Source organism: Pleuronectes platessa, chromosome 5, assembly GCF_947347685.1.
Source record: "Pleuronectes platessa chromosome 5, fPlePla1.1, whole genome shotgun sequence".
NCBI classification, from domain to species: domain Eukaryota; kingdom Metazoa; phylum Chordata; class Actinopteri; order Pleuronectiformes; family Pleuronectidae; genus Pleuronectes; species Pleuronectes platessa.
The window spans coordinates 10358264-10385167 of NC_070630.1; the positions used below are offsets into that span (position 1 = coordinate 10358264).

Sequence of the window (26904 nt, forward strand, 5' to 3'; positions counted from 1 at the left end):
AAAAAAAACAGCCATGTTTAAGGGACCGATATTTATGAGTGTGTGCAATTTGGTTCAGAATCAAGTGAAGTTAGATGTGATTTCATGAGGGGAGTCTCGGGCCTTGGCGAAGGTATACGCTCTCCTGAATTGCATTCAAATAATAGATGTTTTTGGTAAGGACCCATTAGATAGAGTTTTTTTAAACTATTTATCATTTTGACATGTTTAGTAATTCAGCTTTAACTTTTCCGGGGAAACACTTGTTCGACAGTTTTGGAAGTATTTTTTGGAAACGCTTGACTTAGGTTATTATTTTTCCATCATGGCTGCACATTAGAGTATTTTCAAGTCAAACCTGATGATGACAGGTGTAACTGATTTTTAATCTTTTAATTGTGAGAACGCACAGAAACTAGACAATCCAGTCGAGACCTGGGACCACACACTTGGCGTTTAGACAAACAATCTCTGTTTCAGAGACTTAGGAACTCACAGAAACTCACATGATCCAACCTGACTTCAGAATAAAAACAAACATTGACGAGGACTGCTGGCGTCAGGAGGACTGAATCGGACCCGAAAGTTATTAGAGTCTCTCCTACACCATGAATTGATTGTAACAGATACTATTGAGGCATAAGAAAAGTAGCATCTGATACGAGAACAGAGGAAGTTCTTTGTTGCATGTCCTCTTGTCATCTGCTGTGGAACAGGCACTTTACTTAATTAAACCCAAAGTTGTCAAAGGCAATATTCCTGCACCAAATCCTATATTTCATTGTTCAGGATTTGTTTCACACAAAGAGTTGTTGATTCATCTGTACGACCATTTTCGAGGATGTAGTCTGTGGTGCTGTTATTGCGTTGACAGGTATCCCTATTATTTTATCCACCGCATCAATGAGTGTAGACAAAACAACAGACACACCTCATTGTGTAACGCAATACAGTTTACCAGGACCACAAATACATTTGACAAGCAAATAGACCCACAGACACTGGACAGTGTCTTTTCTTGACCGGTCCGCCAGCTGCACTGCTTTTAAATGGACAATTTAATTTGAAATTAACCACATAAAAGACTTCTTTAATGCTTCTTGTTAGGACATGTATGGATATATAGATGTGCTATTAATAATAATAATAATCTGTCAATAATATCTCCATGAGCAATGAATCAGCTTCTATGTATAGAGAGATATTGTTTTCCTTCTGTATTTGCATGATAACAGCAAAGAAAACAAAAAAGGAAAGGTTAAGTGGACAGGTTCAGAGGCACCGATGCCCAGATATCTCCAGCATGACAGTAAATAACACTCACACTTCCATCTCGCTGCCCTGTTTTTTTAATACACTCGACCCATTACACACGTACGAACAGCTGCCACAGTGTAAATGTGACTCCTCTGAAATGTAATGCTTGTCGTTAAGCACCACAGCCTTGTAATTTCTTGGGTAATAATCTACGCAGATCCGTGTGCTAAGCAGCTGTATTGCAGATTCACAGCCTCTTCCCGACTGTGCACGCGTGTGTCGAGTATCTGCGGATGTATGTGTGTGTGTTGCAGACAGAGCGGCTGGGACTGCTATTACATTTGGCCTAGGTGCTCCACACGTCACATGCCCGTCTCACAGAGCAGAGGGTTGGCAATTAGAATGACTCCGACTGGCATAAATCAGCACGGGCCATAAACACCACTGTGAGGGAATAGAAAGTGATGGAAGTGGGGAAAAAAAATGAAATGAGGGAGGAGGCGATAAAACCCTTTTAGAAAGTGCACTGGGGTGAGAAGAACGATGGGAATGTCGGATCTAGAGAGTAGAATCACTTCCAGCTTAGATCGTTTTATACTTTCTCATCCTCCACCGCTTAAATCTATTATTACCAACAGCTACCAGCAACAGCCCATAATCCGACGCCTTCACTACAGCAGCATGAAAACAAATTATAATTAAATATTACACAATTGCCACATGTTACTGAGCGGAAGAGGACCTCCCATGAGGCTCCTCTTCAAAGTGTCCTTTAGAATACTGCAGCCTCTGATCTTATTCACCGCAAAAAGAGGAGACGACTGCAGAAACAAACTGAGAAATGTCACAGAGTTGCAGGGTCAACATTTCCACTTCACAGACGAGCCTCTGTTTTTCAGGCAGGCAAAATCCATTATCGATTATTAAGTGCAAGCCAAGAAATTTCCAAGGTTGATAGGCCCATCTGTCTCGTGGCTGCCCCGAGGTCACTGGCCTTCCGAAGTGATTCTTATATCGAACATTCTACTGTTTGCAGACGTGTAACAATTGTTCCAGACCTCGGTTGTGTGTTGTGAGTTATGCCCCGATCGTCCCCTGGTGGCTGGCTGCAGTATAGGTCAATGATCCCACCTGCTCCACGTTAATAGAAGGGACATGGACCAAACTACACCAAATAATGTTCCTGTGACTTAAACTGGTTGGAACGCCGTGATTGACAGCAGAAACTGACTGGTGAATGGTCAGGAACATGTATTGGCGGAACCACACTACAGTGGTTCCACCCCCATTCGCTACTGGGCAGACTCTAGCTCTGACTCTGGGATGTGTTGATCCATCTTTATATACAGTCTACTTTTTAAATTGTCTTGGATGACAATAGCTTAGCATTTTTGCAAGCATTGGCCAACGCTTTGCCACTGGCTGCATCCTAAATCCCTTGCCAACAGGCTAATTAGTGCACTACAATGGTAAATGAGATTTTATTGAAATATTGAAAATCATTGTTGCCGTTCTTTAAGGTTATTTAACACGCTGGACAAAACTACAATAGTATCAATTAACCCAAGGAATCAATATGGACTCACACTGATGAGTAGACAGAAAATCGACAAAGTCGGAAAGTGGCCAAACCCAATAGGGAAAAACCCAGATATACTTGATGCTTATCATACAGAATTATGACAGGAAGCAGACTAGATTATTGCACATTTGCAATTTTTCTTAAATGAACAGATGTAAGGATAGAATGATGACTCTTTCTGTTCAGGACCCAGAGGGATTGGCAAAGCACTTCTCAGATATCAGCCCACAGATGCCCTTGTGCCGAGGACAGAGCCAGCAAAACAAAATGTATGTTTCTGAAAAATACATTTAAAAATAACAAAAAGGTTTTATACAGATGACTCAGACTCCTGAGGGTTGCAAACATACGTATGACTCAGGATACCAGAAAGTGCTGATGTAAAAGAGAAGAGACGAGAAGAGAAGAGTGATCAAATATAGATGCTTGCGTCTCCATAGGGTTGTCCTTTGGCATCTATTAGATTTTCACTTGTCCTTCAGACCCCACCGCCTAACTCTGCTCTATTTATATACAAACCCCTGCACAATTTGTCTGTGTGGAGTATCCGCTTGACATTTATTTGTCTTCATTCTCCCTTTCGCTTTGTAAAGAAGAAAAAAACCTGGAGGAGTCTATTTATATAAGACTAATCGGCTGCCAGATTCCTTACGTCCAGGGTAAACGCTGTGCTTTCTGTGTTCCAGATGTCTCTTTTTCTGCTTTTTAAAAAATATTTACAGACATCCACTAAGTTTTAGCTATTGATGAAGTAAAAAAAAAAAAAATTCCCCATAAACCCCTAAACCTATGTTGAAATATTCTTATTGCATCGTCTCTTGGGTCAAGAGGTCAACGCCCTAAATGCTTAACCTTCAATATTACCAACTATTGTCTTTACAAATCGAAACTGGAATAAAACTAGTGTTGATAACTTTGCCTTGATTAGGTGATGCCATCATCATCATATCAAAGTAGGAACGAGATGAACAAAAGGAAAAGGTTTGTTAATTTTCTCCATTCTAATAGAAAAACGACTACCTTGCTAATTGAAAACACACCAACGCCGCTCATCTACAAACCAATTAATGTCCAGCATAGGTAGACGCAGCCCGGTGATGACAACAGGACGTACGCATGTACAAACTTCTTAAGTGTGCTTAACTTACAATGTAAAACTAAAACTCAGTGGATCAAATGTGTAATAAAGATGTGATCCTTGGTTCTGACTTTCAGGTGTGAAAATGCCCTTAAACTACAATGATAATTTCCCACAGTACATTTGGGAATCCGAGCATCAGTTTAAGACAGGCTTGATAACAGTGTGAATTTATCCTTTGATTTGCAGGATATTTTAAACAGCTGCTTGAAAACATCAAATCTAGCAGCTTACTAAAGGTGCTTTGCTGAACTGTCACACTCTGAGCTTATTTTATCGGAAAGCTTCAAACTAACAGGAGGATGTAATACCCGATACAGCGTTGTGAAGATGGCAGGCAAAAGTTAAAAAGAAAAAGAAAAAGAGAGTGTTGGAGTGTTCCTTTCCCTCTTTTGAATGTGGAGCACAAAAAGCCTAGAGGAGAAGAGCTAAGTAAATGTCAGCTAGGCCTCTCTTTCTCTCTCTGACACACACACACACCTATCTCAATCTTACACCCTCCCAATTGCTCATGCACTCCAGGGCCTATAATCTCCCCCTGCGCCCACACACAGATCACAAACACACAATTATGAACACACACACACACACACACTTGGCAAGTGTTCTTATTTGTATTCCTGCGATCTGGAGCCTGCGTTGTCTGGCCGACACTGATATATCAATCGCATGAATATTCATACACTAGTCAGGGAGGTAAGCTTCGCCAGCCCCCTCTCTTCTTGCAAGTGTGATATTACACACACACACATTAATACATGCATGCAGACACACTTCTCACATGATGCATTCCTAAACAATGCTAACCTTCCACATGCACATACAGTATGTGAACAGTGAGCTGCTGATAGCTGCCACAGTCGGAGCTTTCATCGTGAGCTAATGAACCATGCCAGCGTGTGTCTGTAACACCAAGTACACCCGCCGACACAAAATGGATGTCTAAGAGGAGGTGCGCGTCTGTCTGTTCCCCGCTGTGATTGAAGCTACTTATCAGTCCTGGTTTCCTGGTTGATTAATTGGTACAGCCGATCTCCTGCTAGATTAATCACATCTGTCTGAAAGCATTTTTATGTTTGAGCAGCTTCAATCAAGAGGCAGTGTGAATGTGCAGACAGACACACACACACACACACACACACACACATAGACACACACAGACACATACGTGCTGCACAAGGAGTGTCAGTCAGTCCTTAGATGCCCTTCCACAGCCATTAAGAGGCATCAGAATCTAGTGTCATCTAAAGGAAAAGAAAAGGCTTCATGAAACCAGTAAATAATTTAGAGGACCACATATGAAACTGCATTTCTCCACAAACCCTCACCGTTATTGAACTTTTAGTTAGATGCTGGTCTTGTCGACTTCATTAGAGGGAGAGCATGAATCTCCTGCACCGCGTTCTGTGGGTATGGAGGCTATTATGGAGAAGATTGTGGAGAGATGATTCAAGACCCCTGTCGTTGTGGATCCGTCGTATCCCCTTTCCAACTTTCTCTGCGACGTCTTCATGGCTCATTGCTCCGGCACTTTGTCTCTTTCTCTGCCACATATGTTGCTGCCTCACGCTCACACACAGCCCCTCTGATCCGAGATATCCATTTGCATTGCTTTCCACTTCACTGCGTTCACAGCAATGCAGCGATACCATATCACTCACTCAGTGAAACCCCGTCCTTGTTCTTTTCAGTCTTGCTTTCTTCGGCTTTGATTGAAGGGGTGATTATGTACTTGGCCTTCGTAAAGTAAAACGTAAAACTCGATATTTCTCTCACTGCGCCCCTCCTCCTCCTCCTCCTCTTCCTCAGGTGGATACATCCTCTGTTCTTATCAAAGGCAGGAATGCAAAGTGAGCTTGGCAAGAAAATGTGAGTCAAAAAAATAGAGATGGAACACAAAGCTTGCACTCCACTAGATCTACAGAAGATGGTGGAAACAACGATTTAGAGATGAAAGGGGCAAACTGAGAGATAAGCCACCATCCAGTGTTAAAATCAAAGCTGTCGTTTGAGAAGAAAGCCTTTTTCTGTTTACAGATGATCACTTCTGTTGTGTGAGTGCTTTATCACACAATGTTGCTTTCACTGCGGGCCAGAGGGAAACCGTGAGATAGGAAGGAAGGAGCTGTTTACATAAATCAAGTAAACACACATTCGCTTATTGTTCCTCCAGCTCCTCCTTTCCCCTCTACTGCCGTGTCCGGACACCGGTGAACGCCTGCAGCCAATACAAGCAGGTATCTAGTGTCGAGCTGTGATTCAACATATCACAGAGGCATACCTGAAAACATTCTTCAATAATTGTATTGCATTCAACTTATAATATTAAAACAAGTTTGCGTCATTTTAAGTCGTATCTTGTGACAGCTGCCAAGTGGAAAACTGGACAGAGGAGCCGCTCTAACTGCGAGACACCAGACCAAAACCCGACGTGCTACAAGCTTAAGCAGTAATTATTCAGTAATCACGTCTTATTGTGCAAAAGCCAGATTGTTGATTACTTGGACTTTTAATCAGGTACCATAACCTCCCTCCAACAGAAAAGCTGCAAGCTACAGCTAATCTGTCAGACATTCCCCTCGATTCAGAAGCTGGGTTTCAACTTGAATTAAGGAGTAAAACGTAGTCCCATGTTAAGAGAATAAATCCCAAAGTTGAAAATGTTTACCATGAAACTATTTCCTACATATTCCTGCAATATTTCATCATTTTAACATCACTGTTACGAATGTGGACCAATGGGGATTTTCGATATACAGATTGAGTCGTCTCAGTCTGAAAGACTCTCGTGACGACCTGTCAGACTGCAGTGCACATCAAGTGCCAAGTGCTGCTTCCGCCATCCTGAGTCCACAGCTTCCTGGCGTCCATTCATCCCTTCCTGTGTCCATCCATTCATGATCGCTCCCATCTCCATACAGCTGGCTCGCTGGGCACAACAAGCCTTTCAATTAAACACCAATGCACACGTAAAGAATAAGCAGACCGAGGGGCACATGGCGCAAAATTACCATTCCATATTTCACAAGCACCTAATTTCCATATACACATATAGCGTGTTGAGCCGCAGCAAGTGGCAGGACTATAATTGGGGCAACCATAAATAAGGAAGAGAGTGATGCCTGCGTTTCTGCTGATTTGTTTTGCAGGAAATGCATGTGTGAATAAACTTGTGGCTTTTCATTTTAATAAAGCAGAGCTCTGCTGGTGTCATCTGCATCACTCCCTCCCGCTCACACCTTTACACTTTCCTGCCCCAGGACTGCATTATACCTTCATTCCCTTCTCATCATCTCTCTTTCATTTATGATCACCCAACCCCCATCCATCCCGCCCCGCTGCTTATTCAGATGCTTCCATCTATATCTTCCTCCCCTTTCTATACCTCATCCTCTTTTCCTCGCTGTCACTCCGGAGACAGATGTTGCATTTATCATGTTAATTACAAACTGCCTCCTCTCTATCTCTCGCCTGATTAGATATACAGTAGGGGGGGGGGGGGGGGAGCACCGCTGAACACAGCCACAAACAAGTGCTTCGTCAAGTCTTTCGTGAATGTGTGCAAGTGAACACACAAGTTCATCGCAAGGTTATTCAACAACAATCCTAACATTTGTCCTCTTGACCATTCTGTGATACACAACGCTGAAATCTTTTACCTTTTTAGTTTATTTCAAACGCTGGCCTCCTGGTATCTCTACCCTACCCGCCCCCCCCCCCCCCCACACACACACACGCAATGATCAATGCAACACCTGCTTGTGTTTGTGTCATAGAACAAAACCATACTGCACTTGCTGCTAACACACAGGCATCCATAAAAAGCAATACTTATCCACTGCTGCTGCTCTCTTAAAGCTTGTTGACTAAAACGGCTTTTGTGTGTGTGTGTGTGTGTGTGTGTGTGTGTGTATATGCATCAGTATGTGGGGCATACAGACCTCTATGAAAATTGATTTGATTCAACGGACTCTGGAAGCGATGAATGCTAAGTGCATATGAGGTGAAGGCTTTGCCTGATGAAGCCGGGAATGTGGGAAAAAAACACATGAAATTAGGACGGGGATATAAGTGAAGGGCAAACTTTCAACATGTGAGTCATGCCTGATAAGAAGTATGAACTCCAGAAAATGTCCATATAATTGGGTCCGCACATACTCCAGAGTTTGCCTCTCTTATATAAAGAAGGAGTGTCCATTTTACTCGGAGGGTGGCAGGAAACACCCGGAAAATGTCTGACTCGGGCATCTGAGTTCTCACATACAGCTCCCCCCCCAGATAATATCAGGAGAATATCCAGAGTTCAGTGCCTGTCTGAAAGTAGCTATATAAGGACAAAGGCAGAGGTAGATCCTGCATCACATCAGTCTGTGCGACAGGTTTGTGGGAGACTGAGCCGTCCATTTCCTCACTCTGGCAAATGAGATACTGACAGAGTAACGGATGTCGCAGTAAAATAAAAATCTGATGCACGATCACTGTGTTTTCTTATGCAAGACTCCTTCACAGTGCAAAAGAAAACAAGGCACTAACTTCAACCTAAGTCAATTACTGCCTGGAAACAACACACAAAAATTTGCATTGGCTCAATGACCCCCACGGATTTTCATTTTCTTTTATTTATACCTTCCACTATACATCCAGATGATGAGCTGATCATGATGATGACACACACTGCTCCATTATGGCTCAAAGCGATGACACATCCAAGTTCCCATCCAACATAATGAGGACAGGATGTGTATTCAAAGACCAAACCTTGTGCCCACTTTCCAAAACAATCCCAAACAGCTCAAAACTACACCATGAGCGTTTGGGTTGCCCGCTGTTTAAGTTTAAGTGGAAACTGTCCAACAACTCTGCTTTCGGTTTGCTAAGGCTAATTAATTGAATCGACACTATATGCTGAATAAGGTTGCCCACGCTTCTAATCATTTATGTCCACTATGGGTTTTAAGCACCTGACAGCTTGTACATTTGTCATTTGGCCGCCTGGAGAGGGTGGACTGCAGGCGGCGCAGTCAGTGGCCGAGCCAGAAGGCGTAAGGCCACTGGTCTCCAAGGCCAGCCCAGTTTCCACAGCAGGTGCAGAGCAATCATGGAGCAGACCCAGTCCACTTTGGCCTGCTCACTATTTCCAGCTGTAGGCACCATTGCCCCCTATGAGACTGCCTGCTAACGATAGACGCCAGCATGAGCCTCTGTGTATATGTGTGCGCGTGTAGATAATACACATCCATCAGGCGGCCTATGCAGTGTGTACCTTAAGCTGCAGGGGAACTAACGGATGTAGCAACTGTGTCATCACCCAAGTGTTTCTTCAGCAATGATTTGAAACTTAAGAGCTGAGTTCATAGTTGTGCAATACCTTCCCCGTCTGTTGGAGCAAGACAGACAATAACATGCTGAGTGTAAACCCGAGAATCGATAAGTCTTTTTATCTTCCCATCCTGATAGCCATCAATATATATACAGTCATCTGAAACATGCACTCAGTCAATGCCATTTGTGTTCTAGGGTATAGCTTTGATGAGAGGGTCGTGGGACGGGGCTGGGAGGTACCGGTAGCATTTTTTCGAAGTGTAGCCTGCTCTTGCTAGCTTTTTCCAGGATTACCAAGCCTAGCTTTAAGGAAGGAAAGCCAGCTTTTCAGTTTGAAGCTTCATCACAGCCATTTTTTGCTGATCATTCTTTTGCAGGTCTGTGAGTTTTACTAAATTCAATATTAAATCAAGTCCTTTCATATCTTATGAATAAAAACAAGTAAAATAATCAATTTGAGACCAAAAAATGTCGAGGATATACTGAAAAACAACAAGTTGTCTGACGACATGACGTCAAAATTGATGAGGCAAGATAAGTGACAATAACTAAAAACCAGGCCGATCCCTGTGTGAAGGGGAAAAGGCCATTGGATAAAGCTGCAGGAATGGTTGGACACAGCAATCTCCAATCCACCATCGGAAAAAGCGTTTGTGTGGAGGATTCATACCGTCCATTGTTTGAGTATCCATCAAGTTGGAGCATACTGATGCTTTACTTCTTGTGGAATAAGGTCATGACTGACAGAAGTCTGGGCTTTTCCCAGTCACTTAACCATGTCCTCAAGTTTCCACAGTCACCAACTGCAGTTATGGTAGTTGCCCATATAAACAGCAGAGTCCTGGCTCACTTGTTAATATGCAAGATCAAGTGATGTTAACTGGTGTCATAGAACTGGCAAGTGTGTACAGCTCAGTGGCAGACACTCAGAGATACACACTACAGGGTTTTTGACAGTGCACATGCATCTACTGAGTCCCCAAAGAGCTGCATTTGTCACGACTGTGTTAAGACATGTCAGAAGGAGGAAGTAAGAGAAGACTCTTAAAAGGACAGGACAACAGGTTGTTTGTGCACAGTGCACATCTTCAAAAGACATTTTGATTTGGGTTGCGCGTGTGTGTGTGTGTGTGTCTGTCTGTGTGTGTGTGTGTGTGTGTGTTGTCATAGACTCCCCTTAGGACTGGAGGCAGCAGACTGTTTAATATTTCAGAGCAGTGATAAATAAGTCAGACAGACTGCAGAGAGATAAGGTGACTGTGGGTGGGGGGTGAGGGGTTGAGAGGAGGAGGAAAAGGAGGGAGGCCGAGGTAGAACAGGAGAAGGGGGGAAATAGATACAGCAGAGTGGAGAGAGAGATATTAGGTAATAGAGCAAAAGGTCAGAGAATTCAAGAAGAAATGGAAGAAGAAAAACAGAAAATACGTATTTTACTATAAAAAGGCACTACAGTCAAATCCAAAAAAGGAAATATCTGCCACAGACACACACAGACACACACTTGCACTCCCTTTACACTGCTAACCTGTCAAATTTGGATTTCTGGGGAAAAGAGATTGGAGGAGGGGGATCAGAAGAACCCAAACAAGAGAGGAGATCAGTGTTTGAGGTGAAAGGAAGGGCAGTCGATGAGGAGGCAGGAGGGAGCAAGAAGAGAGCGAGAAAACACAGAGACAGTTATTGTAGGGAAAGGTCAACAGAGACAGAGAGCAAGTGTGAGAGAGAAGATGAAAAACAGAGGAATAGAGGTGGAAGAGTACGTTATGCTTTCTCAGGGGGAGGATCTGCCCCACGGTGCCATGGACTTCAGTCTGACAAACTTATGATCAGAACGTTGAAAATACACAATCTTATTCACAGTTTCTATGTACTGTAGCTACATTCCCCTGGTGCCAAGCACGGTAAGAGCTCTTTGCTGGTTTCAGACAAACAGTTTCTAGTTGAACACAGATTTTGTTTAAACAGCAAATGCATCCGAGCAATACGGGTTTGTTTAAAAAATGAGCTGCAGTCTAGTACATTATGAACACTGCTATCGTGGGTCAGTTGAGAGCCATCGTATTATTGAGCAACAAACACCTGGTCTGAGTTGAGTAGCAAAGCATTTCCGTTGACTGCATTAAAAAGATGGAGGTGGTGCGTCGTCCATCTTTGTGTACAATATGCACACATCCGTTGTTCACTCATACAGACGGTCTGCTCAGCCAGCTTTAATTTTGTGCACAAGCAGATCTGTCTACTCTGGAGAGAATTCTTCCCTCTCACTTGGCAGAAGCCCAACTGGTGCAAGTGCACCTGCGCTTTTAAAGAAAATGGGAGATGGCACTCTGGTTTAATGCAGGTTACACGCAAAATGCAGCCATGATTAACTACGAGACAAAGTCCCATGCACCTAATGCAGCAATATTATTTCTGCTGTTAAACAATTTAAACACAGCCTAAATGCACATGCACCATGCACTCAGATTGTTAAAATAGAGCCCTATCCGCCAACTTTTTGCTTCACCCTGTTTCTTTAATCCTATGAATCGACACAAACTTCATTCTGTGACTGACAAGAGTTGAAAATCTTCAGGCTATATAGACAATGTGTTGCCTCTCAGCATGCACGTTTTTATCTCCACCTCCAACAACAACTTTAAGCTCCCGATTCCACTCGGTTCACTTATATTTCTGTAACAACCTCCAGCATTTTTCCGGCTGCTTTCTCAATCCCACTCCTCTCATCTCTCCCCCTCTGTCCTCCTCCCTCCTGCCCCGACTGAGGGCACTTCTGCCATCATTTCCCTCCTCTCTCCCACTCTCTCTTTCACTGAGCAACTGTAAGTGAAGCTGCCAGTTCTGCTGCTGGATAAGCTCATTAAATCAACTCAGGAGGAAGGCGGCATACAGACTTTTTCTGGATAACAAACACATGCAGGCACTGGATGAGTAAACAGACACACCGGTGAGAGGGCAAATCTAAAAATATCAAAAAGTCAGACCGGAAGGAAAATAATTAATAATTGGGAGAGGTAAGTCGGGAAGAAAAAGAAAATGAATACGTGGAGAGAATGTATTGTCCCAAACTCCCCGGCGGGATTAGTGTAAATCTAATCTGCCCCGCTGTCTCTACTCCTTTTAGCCCCCGCTTAGGAAACCTCTAAGGAAGAGAGTGGGGACCCTAAGAGCCTTGAGCTGTTAGCATTAGCTCACATCACTCTGAGCTCCCACTGTGCCACACTAATCAATTACCAGCACTGCTTATCTGCCTGTAAACTTCCCATCCAGTCTGCGCCATCGCCCGCCTGTGACCCTCAGCACGCAAACATGCTGCAAAGCTCCTTAAACCGAAACCCATTTACCAAACAAACGCTGCATCTGAGGTATGTTGTCCTATTTGGTAGGGCAGAGGCACTAGCCTGTTAGAAGAATTGTAAAAGAAGATTGGCTCAAGTGTTTATTTGTGAGAGGATATTGTATTGGGTTAACAATAAAATGTTGAAAATATGTATTGTGATTAATCTTCTCAGCTATATAAGTACTGTATCTGTTCTTTTTAAATGACATGTTGATATATGCAATCAGATACAACATATACACTGTACATATCATATCAGTGACTGCCAATGGCACAAATACAAAACCTAAGCTTGGACATAAACAGAAAAATGTGTGTGAGAGCAGTTATGTCAGTGGCGTCAGATCATGTGAACGAATCATGTCTGATTTTCTGAATGAGGCCAATAACATCTTCAGGCTCGTGCAGCCAGAAGATAGAATCTGACGGCACACAGTTAAGTGGAGGTTCTACACTGGGGAGTTGCACGTGGACATTCCTCAGGATTACTAGCAAAAGGTCGGACAAATGCAGATTGGAGTCAACTTTGGATCTCATTGGAAGATTAAGTTTATTTATCGCAGTTAATCTGATAAACGAGGGCTTTACCTTCAATCTGTTTACAAATAACACTCAATCTGCTTCTTTACCTTTCCATGCCATCCCTGTCACTGTCATCCCCCCCCCTCCCCCCTCTCCCTCTGAGTCTCTTCAACCTCATCTGTTTTCTCCTTAGGACAAACTACTTTATCTAACCCTTGTGCAGCAGATGGCTCACCAGAAATCCTCGCTACTGATTTCCGTTGCACCACTTCTAAGTTAAGTGCTCTAAAAAAAAAGAGGGTACCACAGAGGAGAGAAAGAGGGTAAAAGGAACTCTGAGGATCTTAAATCTCAAAAGGGCCACAATCAACAGTAAATGGCAGCGATCCAGCGAGACCCTGGTAGACAATCACACATGGTCTTGCCTGAGAACACACAGACACACACACATTTGTGTTTGCGCAAGATCCATCTTCCTCCCAATTCGAATCACAAGCTCAAATGAATGGCGTGCTGTGGAGTCCAATCCTCTCCTTTATCCTGTAAGTAAATTAAAAACAACCTGGCTGAGGATTGTTCACAGTGTATTTGAAGCTTTGCAGCTCATGGTTCTTCCAGTCAATAGAAACCATGTGCAAATCAAACATTCAAATCAGCTGCATTCCTCCTGTTAGATGGATCGATGAAGACTGTGCAGCACATGTGTGCAGCAGACCGGCTCCAGCATGTTAACTTCAAACACACTCGCAGACTTGGGCTAGATCTTGAACTCAGACTATGTAAGAAGGAGAAACACATTCTCCAAGAAAAAAAAGAAAAAAAAGCCATGAAATGTTAAATTTTTCATAAGAACAGGCTTAAAAATTAAACTATTATCTAACAGGGTACGTTCAACTCGTGGGTTTATAAACCGATGAGAGACAGTGGCAGATAAATACAAGCAGGAGGCCTGTTTTCCATTTACTGGGATGCACCTGCCCCATAACAACAGGCCCATCTGGCCAGTGTGAAGAGAGGAAGGGCCACAACTGTGAGGGCTAGAAAAAAATATATAACACGGCCGAGTCTCTTTGCACACACAATCATACCAATGTTAACTCCGAACAGCTGCGACTTGCTACCTTCTCTCGGCCAACATTCTTCTCCTGCCGTCTTCCACTGCCAAGTCAGCTACAGCCAAATGCCGACTGACTCATCTATTTTCTCAATCACACACAGACAAACAAACAATTGTGAAGCCGGCGTGCATAGACTCAGGCTCCTAAGGTTAAAAATTCTAATTGTACACATTACTGCACAGGCTTCCTTTTATTTCTAGGTTTTACATAACCGTGTTCTACGTCTGAAGAATGTTCCCCTTTCAAAGAAAACAACGTGTAGATTAGAGCGAGCAGCGCAGTCATGTCCAGCCATGTGATTCGATTTAGAAACTGTTAATCAGCTACAGCCCAACACACACAAGACTTAACCATCGTATAGCATTGGTCTGTTTGGACAAATATACTGCTGCTGTAGGCGAACGTTATGTATTCAGAGCCGTACTTGCAGCTTTGCAATGACTAGAGTTGGATTTTAAACCTGCACTTCCAACTTTATCTGCATGCTGAGCATTCAGACTAGGGGACAAATCACACCCCCGTGTACGTTGTTGTATGTTGCACAGCATCGAGGGACCGAGCGCGGCATGCGGCCAAGGCCCTTGTGCAATCAGTGAGGCTGGAGGGGCTGCTGCAACTGGGGGGGGCAGCAGTTTGACATGACTTCAGAGATGGGAGTTTTTGTGGCCCATTCATAAACTGCCAAACCCATGAAGGGAACACATACACAGAGGGAGGAGGGGGAACAGTTGAAAAGAGACAAACAAGGCAATGGGGGGGTGACCAGAGGGGGGGGGTTTGGTATTAAACAAAAGACCTCAATTACAAAACCCACCCTTTACCACTGTGTCAACCCTGACTGGCCGCACTGGGACAGCAAAGGGTGAAGTGGAGGACGACAAAGAGATGCTAAACACCATGACGCTCAGAGTTCACAAACAAATCTCCAGACAGGACCTCTTCCTAAAAAATCCCACATACACAAGCATTGTCTGTGTGATGCAACGCTTGCGAAGACCTTGTGGCTTCCTTCTGCTTGAGGGCGGGTGTATATTTAGTCAGGGGGGGGGTTAGTGAAGGTGTTTGACAGAGAGGGTGTTAAATTATTGAGCAGTCACTGCCAGCAGGGGAGGAACGGCATTCTTATCTGCTGCTACATGCTGTTGGCAAACACACACAAACACGTCACACACACACAAACATCCTTTTGCTTCTAGGGACACACAAATTGATCTCAGATATCAACTCCTTTCTCGACTTTGCCTTTCACATATGAACAACTCACCAGGAGCCTCTCCGGTCAGATGCATTCATGACTGCACAGAAATCTGAGAAGCGTTCATGCTGAAGGTGTCACAGCATGAGAGAGTCAGTTTTAGTTGTTCAGGGAAAGTTCCGGAGAAAATTATTATCCGGAGTTCCTTGCATGCCTGAAAGCAGCTTCATTGGCATGATGCATTACCCAGCCCCTTACTCCAACCATAATCAAACCAATCTGAATGTCCGTATCTTTTGCAAATAGAAGGTTTTAACATGGGACACACAAAAACAAAGTATTCGTATAGCTAGGCGGTTTCTGAATGAGACTTACATTTATTTTATTTAATAGAAAAGGATGGCAGTGGAAAAGAAGAGATTACAGATGTTCACTCCGGGGCTTGGCATTTAGGTGGCTTGACAGGAACGGCTTCATTTGTCCATTTATTTGCTGTGTCTCAACGACTCAGCTGCAGAGTCCCTCCCTGACAGCCCTCTCGCTGTAGGAAAACAAACATCACCACCGGCGCACAAATTACCAAAAAGGTCAGAAGACTTTTCAGCAGAGCTGTCCAGCTCTCTGGTCTCCTCTCTGCTGATCCTCAAGTTTTTTTTTCAAGGAGAACCTGACCTGCTGTGTGCTCACAACTTTCTGCTCCACTTAACATCAAGGGAGGGATGAAAAGTTGAGCGTCAGCTTTCAACACCACTGACGAAAGTGGGTACAGGAAGATAACAGAGGGGGTGAGAAACTTTCCTGATCCTCATTACACAAGGTTTTTTTTCAAAGGAGCTGCCAGGAATCCAGTCCTACTGAACCCGCCTGGTGGTGAATGAACAGTCTCCCTGATCACTGCACCATCATGCAGATCAAACTTGCCAGCCAAAGATGAAGCTGTCGTAATACGGGTGCTGCTGCCATCATCAGCTTTTGACCTCATTTGGAGCCAGAGTCTGCGCCGTAGTAATCGTGGTGTGGAGCTGCAAGGTCCTGCCAATATATGTGTTGGCCCAATCTCAAGTGATTCTCAGCTGTCGATCATGAAGTTTCACCCTGTTTTCATAGCATCAAATAACTAATTAAAAGCAGGCTAATGAGAAGCATGAGCACAAACATCAGTGTGATGAGAACTAACTAAAATGTAAGAAACCATCATTAGAAAAAAAAATTCAACATGATCTGGTCTGTGTCCTATTCTATAATATTCATCTTTACATACACAGCACAGTCTATAGTTTATACAGATTTCTCAGGAAATTGTTTTGCTTATTGTCTGCTGAACACACCATTACTATCTCATCACTCACTGTGTCTGTCAGCAGTTTGGTGCTGATTAGATAACTTTTTTAACGTTTTTAGAGGCTATTTGCTGAATGGCTGGAAGTGAACCACAATAGTTAGCAATAAAATCAAAACAGTGAGCCAACTCTTAACATTCACACTTCATAGAGCAGAGGGAAACTGCTGAATCAGGGGATAATCCACTGTGAGTTCATCACTGTGAGAGAACCATTTTACCGTGACATGATTCACTCTCAATATAAAATTATTAATTATACTCGATATAACTATATATAATAAGTGTGTGTTAAATCTATTTAAAAAACGTGCTCTGATTGAAGATGTGATGTACAATAGGGTAAAGAAGGTGTCTGGTCTTGAGAGGCCCACAAAGCAAGAATGAGCATTTAAGAAGGAGAAGCTCCTTGTGCAGAACACAGCAACAACAGTAAAATGTGTGGAACTATCAGGTGAGGGGTGGTGCCTGAGATGAGCATAGACAGCAGGACATGACATTTAAATCATGCTGCAGAAAAATAAATGACATGTTTTTGTTTACATCGACATCTGAACTCATCACAAAAAGCTGTTGAATCTGAACTTTCAAATTTGAAATCTTCTCTGTGCATCTTTTGCATCCTGAAATATTAAATTTGTTTGGGTCCATCGCGTGTACAAAACGTTATGATTCAATTTCTGCGAATTTTCCGGACATTTTCCTGCTGTATTCTCACATGGCCTCACTCTGATATTTTCTGAACCTTTTTACCAGGGACTGGCAGGAAGATGTCTGGAGCAACTGACTCTCACAGCCCCTCCAGAACACTTTAGTAAAACGTCTCGACATCAGTGAATGTCTGAAGAAGACATATACATATACTCACATACTCAGCACACATTGCTGTCCTTGGTCTCCTCAAACACACTCTCTTCATTTACTCTCCCTCTATTCCTGTAATGCCAACAGTGCAATTAGTCACATGCCAGCTCGTTCTTTCATCTCTCCACTGAGAGCGAGCTCAGGAGGAATTCAAACTGCTTAGCATCTACACTACACAACCCATCTTCTGCTCCTGGTGTAAACACATCAAGCACACGATCACATTAAAATCCCACAAACACCGACCTGTCTGACTTTGAAACGTCCTTTACCTTCGACAGACGTTGAACTGCAGCGTTCGAGTGCTCTAAACGCTCCTGTGCAGTCCGCTTTGCAATTCAAGAGATGAATAGTGAAGGTGAAAATGAAGGGGGCCATTCAGCCCGAGTATGAAGCAAAGGTGAAGTAAGGACAGGGGAAAAAGACAGGGTGGCTCCATCCAAACAAACCATTGTCCCTGTGATTTTACCAGTTTTCTCCCCTCCTTCTTTACTCCGCTCGCTTCCATCACCTCCTTCACAGTTAGAGACCCTATCTATCACAACCCACTCAAACACAAACCTGTGATCGAAACTACATGAAAGAGTGAGCGGTGCATAGAAAAAGAACACAGCAGAACCAAATCGAAGAGGATGGCAAAATAAAGAGAGAAAATGAGCCCCCGCACTCGAGTTAAACGGGCTCGTGGAGAATGTCCTCTCTGTATTTCACAGTTAAGGTAGATTTGCAGCGCCTGAAGCCACAACCTGACAGTGAGAGCAGACTACGACTCACTCGTTACATGTCAGTAAGCAACAAATAGCTCATGTTGCCATTCTATGTATGGAGAGGCCAGTGTTATCACACTCATGCAGGTTATTCCCACATGTCAGCTAAAAATAAATCTCCAATTAACAGATACAAATCTCAACTAACATGACTGACGATGTTCACACTAAACACACATTTTAAACACTTTGAAATTGTAATTTGCAGTGGTGTGTGAGTGGGTGTCTGCTGCAGAGAGAAATTTCATTTTCCTGATGTTATCTGCATGACTCTGGCTAATGATTCATCCGCCAGTTAACTGATCGGTTCCAGCGAAGTGGAAAAACTCACTGACCTCACGGAACGATTCAATATTGTTCCCTCACCTTTTAACATTTAACTCTCCCGCTCGATTATGTGGCAGATGAACACTGTTTGGTTTGGCATTATGGGGAATAGACTTTGTTTTCTTGAAGTCAAAGATGACATGATGGATAACCGGTCGTGTTGCTGCACTGCTAGAGATTAGCTTAGTTTAGCATAGAGACTGGAAACAGACAGATATTGCTAGCATAACTCTGTACAAGTGATAAAAGTACAACTGCTAATCAACATTATATACTCTGTATAATGATGGCGTTCATGTCTCCCACTATCCAGAAATTAAACAAAAAATATCCTGGATGTGAACACCGCCATCGTGCATATGCAGAGCCAGAGTCTGTAGTCGATCTTGGAGCCGTGGTATCAAGGTCCTGCCGATACACAGGCTCGACCAATCGTGAGTCAGTCTCAGCTGTCAATCATGACGTTTCACCCAGTTTCTATGCATCAAATTATTAATTTAAACCAAACTTATAAGAAAAAGAAATCATCCACCATTGAGATAAGAACTACCTAAACTGACAGAAACCATCTTTCAGAAATATACATTCAAAATGTACTTGGACATTTTGGTTTGGTTAATGTCTCATCTGCTTACATGGAGGAGACAGTATTTAACACTAAATGCAGCCACCAGGTGGCGATCAAGACACTTTGGCTTCACTTTTGGGGAGCTGTCATATCCATCTTTATATATAGTCTATAGTTATACCTTGTTTGTTTAATAGGTACACAACACTAACTTTAAAATCACGACTTGTGGTTTTACAATGTTTTATGTATTTAAAATATATCAAGCCAACTATTACCAGCCTAAGCCCCAAACATTGTTTACAAAAATACAGTTACGCCTTCATACCGGTCTCTTGGACCACAAATTATTGTTTCAACATTTTGTTTTTTGTCAGGATTAAAAGAACTAGACCAAGTAAAGTAGTGCCTACAGGCAGAAGTTGTTTTCTTTGGACAGAGCCATGCTAGTTGTTTCCCCCAGTGTTTTCAATCTTTAAGCCAAGCTACGCTAATCACCTCCTGGCCACATCTCCAGAAAGCATGTGCAGACATGGGATCGATACCAAATCTTCTCATTTAGTTCTCACTAGAGAATCAAATAAGCATTTTTCGTCTATCATATTTCTAGCTTTAAAAGCTCCATTTACAGCCTTTATCGTTGCTACCTGCATTAACAGTGATGTATGATAGCACTGTTAATAGCACAAGGGAGCCAATTGTTTCTCAAGCTGAAAGGAAAAATGGTCAACAGATAAATTGCACATTCCACGAAAAATCTATTAATTACTTGTTAATATCCATCTGCAGCTTCTCAGTGGGTCTTTTTCACAGAAGACATTTTGACCTGTCACAGGTCCAGATGTTCCTGATGAACAGTTTTGATGCCTCTACTCTGTTTTTAAAAGTAAAATATTGACTTATTCACACCTCTGCTTTTTTCTATTGTCACATGCCAAAATGTCTCCTGTGAAAAAAAGCCTGTTGCGAGAATGCAATGCTTTTCTTTGTGTCATATGACTGTGAAATAAACATATTTTTGATTTAAAACTGAAGATCTTACCTGAGGCCACAGGCTTTCCGCACATGACAGGATGATCGACTCCATCTCAAGTTCAATTCAGGCCAGATCACAGGGGCATTACCAATTTGATGCGGATCTGAACACATTCTCTTGCCTGTTGTGTGAGGGGTTAACGGACATAACCTTTTGCCCCTTTTCCACTGGTCAAAAACCTCCCTATCACACACTCAAATCTGCCCCGACCAACACTCACTCCCATCTGGCCTTTGTCTGCAACAGGAATGGACACAATGGACATTCACTCCCAGGTCGAACGACAGTGCACAGGTTTTTATGGCTCTGGCTTCGATCGACAGTGATGGAAACGAGAAACGAGAAATGCTAATTTGGCAAGACAGCGACGTCGAACATGACATTCCAGGGGAAAAAACTGAAAGTCTCTTCCTCTACTGGTGTTAGGAAAAGGAGTCAATCGCCTTTTTTGATCTGCATTTAAATAAGCTGCATATAGGTGTAATAAGAGGGTTTTAACGTCAGCTACTGAATTGGAGATGCCCTGATTTCGAACAGTAACATTTTGCATATAAAAAATGTACTATTGAAATCAGAGAGCATGAAAGAAATAGCGACTTGGTGAGAGAGCAGAAACTGCGGTATAGCCAATCAGAGCGAGACGACCGGGACACGTCACCAACTAGATGTGGTGCACTTTTGTTTAAAGCCGAAATTAGCTGCCAACAGCGTGAACGAGAGTTTCTTTGTGGACAGTACAAAAGGAGAACAAACTTGTGGAATTGTGGCAACCGTGCTCGTTTAATGAGTCCTGTTGTTTGTGCAAAATGGTACACATACAAGTGCAACCAGCTGACCATGTTTGTTTGTATTCTGAAGTCGCGTTTGATCAAATAAGTTTCTGTGAGATCCCAAGTCTTTGGAATGTGGTGTGTGGTTCTGCGTCTCGACTAGACCGTCAAGTGTTTTCTAATGATGAAAAGACAATAAATCGGGTACACCTATCTTCATGTCTGTAATCTACCACATTTAAAAAATCCTCTGGTGCGAAGCCGGCATAAAGCAGATCCAAAGTACATTTTAAAGATGAGACATTTGCAGTTTTTTCAATTATTAATACCATTGTTATTTGCAGCCCTAATTGAATTTGGATCCAATACTTATTCCCATGAGGTTTACATGGAATCACTGCTCTAATTAACTGACCTCCTCAAGTCCCAGTGAAATGCATTTTAAATTTGTGTCCATTAGAGTCTTAATAAACAGTGTCCAAGACCTGTTAATGTTGATCAGGAATCTCAAACACCAGACAGATGTTGACATAAATCTGACACTGCTTTAACGACTGTGTGTGTGGTTTGGATGAACAGTGTGTATGTGTGTGTGTGTGGACAGAAATGGAAGTGACTGACACCTTACTGACTAGCGAGCTGAGGCAGCCAGTATTCCTGGTGTTGCCCTGGGCCACGAAGCATCTCTGCTCCATTCAATGCCCCCTGGCTGAAAAAATTAAAATATACGTAGCAGAGGAAGTTGCTTCTTGGGGGTTGCTGTCTGGCAACCATTTCTCTGACTTCAAAAGAGGGCGTGGGAATGAAGACAGAACAAACTGTTGCCCGTGGACATGCAGCAATGAAACAACCTCCTGCATACATGGACAAATCTGAAACTTCCCCCTTCTTCTTCTTCCTCTTCTTACTCGCACCCTTGATGCTCTCCCACACACTCTCTGCTTTTTCTGTCTCACACATAAACATATAGCTCCTATTTATTTCTCCAAGCCTCTAAACCATGAGTGTGGTAGCAGCGGCGGAGCTCTCAGGTTAGGTTACCGGTGTCTAAAAAGGAACATTGCTGAGAAAAGAAAAAAAGAGCAAGGAGGAAAAACGGCCGCAGGGGAAAACAATCCATTGACCACTTTTGGTCAAAAGCTGCAGCAGTCAGTACCACGGACTAAAAATTAATTTCCCCTAAAAGAACAGCTATCCTCTATGCCTTTGGCTGCCTATTTTTAGCATGATATCGTTCAGCCTCAATCAGACCACAGCAGTCAAACTCAGGATGAAGACAGTTGCTGTCAGGCCCCCAAACAGCTTTGAGGTCTGCAGCAACCACACCGGCTCCGTATCAGTTTTAATCCCTGTCCATTCTAACACATCTGCAAACGGGAATCACATGACCAGCCATGCACGCAGAGTGTGGGCTTGCTACACTTGATTTTTCATGTTGCATTACACACCAGTCGGGTCGTGTGATAAGAGCCTGACAAATCAGCGAAGGCTAAGTCGCGGTCGAGAAAACAGAATTCAGTAAGCAGTTGTGAGTGTCTAGACATAGTTTTGAAACTTCTCCATTTTAAAGGTTCTAGAACTGTGGAGTAGTTTGAACGACCGATGATGCAGAGTTGATGCGTTTTCAAACAGAAACCTTGTGTCATGGAAGAAGTCCGAGAAGTGTTTCTTAATATACAAAAAGAGATAGAAAGAAAAGGGAAGAAAATAGAACATCCTGTCACCCTTGGTTTGATAGCTTTATTTCTATGTAGCTCTGTCACTTGTACTGTGCGCTGAGGTCACGGTTGTATATTCCTAAGAAACAATGGCAGTGTTCAAGCATGCCAGGACTTCAACACACATCAGTGTTTTCATGCTCATGTCTGACCGGGGCGTCATCTCTGCTGCTCTTTGTCCCTTCAACTGACAAATTATTGTACTGGTCTCGTTTCCCTCTGCGTGGTAAAGCTGCTCCGCTGCTGCCCCCTGAGCACAATGCCATGTTCATGCACTCAACGTCCAACGACGACCTTCGTTCAGACCAACGAAGCAGAAATAAAAGGAGGTTTCTAAGATGTCAACGCGTATCTACTGTGGGTGGACAGCAACCAGCAGATCAGTGATCAATGACCCATTTCAGTTGTGCTCCCACCCTACTGGCTCATGCAGCACTTTCTATGCCTCTGAATCATACAAGATGTGAGTTCATCCTCTTCCTGCCAGCTATAATCGTGTTAGACCATGGGGCCTAAGATGTCTGTATCCCAAAAAAATGTTGTTTGGCCAACGTAACCGAGCGGTAGATATTTTGAGCATGATTTTGAGCTGTATATACACAAGATGCAGTTCTCCTGCCATTTGGAAGAAAGCTGTGAGTGTGTGTGCTGGGCTGTGGGAAGAAATAATGGGTTGCTACACACTGTGGGCCAATGTGGGCCCTTTCCTAACATATCCACCAAGTCCAATGACAAATGTCCAAGGGTGGATCACCAGCTGGGTCCACGTTCTTACTGTACCTCGCCTGGTTTGTACTAATTTAGCTAGAAACTTTTTTGAGAAGAAGGCATAATATCATCCTTTACGAGCAAGACAAGGGGCTTAAATTGGATCTTGCTTTTTGAGGCCCTGTCTTTAAGATGGAAAAATGTAATTGACAGACATTAACCATTTAATTTTGCCCTATTTCATACAAGCAAAGATGCAACAAATGCTAGTTTAAAGAGGAAACAGTAAAACCTGGTTCAAGCAGTGGGACGAATGGAGCATTAATAAAGGCTCAGCAGCTAATTTCTTTCTCTGGCAGGTTGATCTGACCCTGCAAATATCGCTAGTGGTAAAAAAGGTTTGCAAGCAGACGTTAGACTAGACCAGACATAGAGGAGATGCCTACAAAATACTGAGAAATACAAACTTCAGTATCACTAAAAGCATATTTACCCACATCTCAGTTTGTGGCCACTAGAAATTAAACTAATTGTAACTTGTTGTCTTCATTATGACAGTTCATTCCTTTTAAAAGAAAATCCCAAAAAATTTAAACTGCAACCAAACTTAGATTCCCATTTTGTCTCACTCATGGTAATTGAGAGAAGAGTTAAAACCAATAGATGTAACCACAAAACACTGATGATTACACTTAATAAAATAATTAAAATAAATAAAAAATAATACACTTCACAATATCACTTAAAGGTTCAGTGTGTATGATTTAGTGATATCTAGTGGTGAAGTTTCATGTTGCAGCTGAATTCCCCTCAACTCACCCTCCCCTTCCAAACATGAAGGAGAACCTTTGGCAGTCTTAAGTTGACATAGAAACTCAAAAGGTCTTTAGTTCGTCCGGTCTAGTCTATTTAAAAAAACATTGAAGCCGGCTCCAGATGTAAATATAAATAATTTTAATATAAAGGGCCCATTCAAGGGTAAAGAAAACCACAATTCTTACAATTTAGATAATTATACACTAGTGAAATAAGTCCATCTCAGTGTGGGGCCCCTATGAAATAAATGAATTGTAAGTTGTTGTCTTTATTTGGTTGGAAAAACTAATACTAAAAATATTCTTTTCATTATAACCTGAGGCATCTTAACTGATTGGAATTTGTCTCCAAAATGACAGTTTTGGTTTGCTCCTCTTGTCTCAGTCATTGTCTACAAACTTGACAGAAGAGTTGAGAGCAGACAAAAGAAATCTCCACAAAATACTTCAATAGAACTTAAGGTATCTTAACCCACACTTTAGGGGCCCCACATCTCAGTGTGGGGGCCCTTGGGTTTTCTACAGAGTCAGAGACATAACTTAGACTGTGCGTGGGAAAGCCAGAGGACACGCTGGCTTTCATCATCCTCGCCTCCCCAATGCACTCACCTCTCCTCCGTGGCCGTCAAAAACACCAAAGATAGAAGGGTGGCTCTTGTTGACGACGTCGGTGAGCACCTCGAACCGGTCCTCCATGTGGTCTCGCCGGCCCTGGATGGAGTACACCGCCGCCGTGTTGCTCTTGAACTCCCAGGTCTTGGAGAACTCGGCGTCCAGGACGTCCAGCCCGCCGAAGCGCTCGTTCTGCATCATCTCCGCCACTTTCCCCTTGACCATCTTGACCGCGTCTCGGCTGGACTTGACAATGGTCTTCACCTCGTCCGTGTGGAAGAAGTAGCTCCATAGAGCCAGGCTGATGCACAGCAGGAACAGGGTCTCCGGTCTGAGCAGAAAATAACGCATGATCCGACCTAGCAGAGACAGCAGGGTCATCGTCTCCTCTATCATTTATTTATTTACGCGCAGGGGAGACAGTCGCGGCAGGTTGGGAGTCGCTCGCCGCCGCCGCAGATCTCACTCCATCGTCGTCTCCTGCGTGAGCTGCTTCGGAGCGGTGACACATTTAACCGAGAGGGGGGGAACACGAAGATTTCACGGACTCAGCGTCTGACACTTCACCGCATTCTCCAGCAGCAGCAGCGGGTTGGAGGTGCTCGAGCCCCGGCTGGTTTCCTCGCTGTCGCCTCGCAGTGAGCCGCCGCCGCCAACAGCAGAGCGGGTGACCATCTGATGCGGTCCCAGAACAAGCGAAGCCTTCCCGGCCTGGAGAGCGCAGGTCTCCCGGTGAAGCGGTGGAGAGAGAGAGTCTGTTCACGGTCCTGGAAATAGCGGAGTGAGTTGAAGCCTTCACATTCTCAGCTGCTGCCAAACTGACTGAGACCCGCTGCTGCTGTCCATACAGCCCGGTGCTGCCTTCAGGTGCACCTCGTAACACTGTCCCCCCCAGCCGACTCATACGAGACCTTCTGGGGCATCACAAGACCCCAAAGGTCATGAACTGCCACAAGTAAACCAAAATATATCAGCAAAATACATTTGACTTAGGTTAACTTAAGTTAACTTAGGTTAAGTAAAGTTAAGTAACGTTGAGTAAAGTTAGGTAAAGTTAGGTAAAGTTAAGTAAAGTCAAGTAAAGTCAAGTGAAGTTAAGCCAAGATTATATAAGATAAGATAAGATAAGATAAAATAAGATAATCCTTTATTAGTCTCCCCAAAAAGAATGACAAGACACCTGCTGGGTAATCAAACTACTCCTAAATAAGGACATGTACGGCTACAAGTACAAACAAATCCAAATACAGATGAAATATCAACAAAAAAAAGTTTTAAGTTATGTTAAGATAAGATAAGATAAGATTAAAACAATTCTTTATAAGTCCCACTATGGGAGTAATTAACCGTGTTACAGTAGCAAAAGGGGAACAGTAAAATTCACACTCTGTGAACTTTATAAATAAGTAAACAGTAGAATACAAACACAAGGGACTATAAAAGAAAGACATATGTATGCTATAATGCAAGCAAAAATGGAAACTGTAAAACAGTACTGCACATATATGATATTGAAATTGCACGGAGAGAACATGATTACTGCATTTCACAGTTGTTGCAACACTCAATAAACTGCCTCTGTGAATTTGACGTGTATGTTCATATGTTTTAAGTGTTATCTGTGTTGAAATGTGTCTATTTATGTTGATCTGAGTTGAACTGACTGTGAAAACAGATTTCCCCTAGGAAACATAAAATGACATATGTGATCAAAGGGAAGTTAAAGAAGATTAGTGAAATATGGGAAACTTTTATGAAATTCCTGGAAAGTGACAGCACCAATTAAATAGAGCCAAACCTATAATTGTTTTCCAATATTTGCTGTTATCAAAAGTTTATTAAGTACACTTGAATAAATCTAATAATAATTGCCCCAAATCATCCTTCATGTAGGTTATAATGTTCAGATTTGGAAACTACTTTACTG

The 26904-nt window shown here is 42.9% G+C and overlaps 1 protein-coding gene across 1 annotated transcript in view; it reads right to left on the reverse strand.

Annotated features, from left to right (window-relative positions):
• The window catches only part of ppm1lb (protein phosphatase, Mg2+/Mn2+ dependent, 1Lb), a 46911-nt gene extending 21091 nt beyond the window's left edge, over positions 1 to 25820 (reverse strand). The window contains exon 1 of the mRNA XM_053423686.1: positions 24975 to 25820. Within this exon, the coding sequence (XP_053279661.1) occupies positions 24975 to 25373 (399 nt within the window). The 5' untranslated portion in view covers positions 25374 to 25820. The remainder of the gene's footprint in view (positions 1 to 24974) is intronic.
• Between the last annotated feature and the right edge of the window lie 1084 nt (positions 25821 to 26904).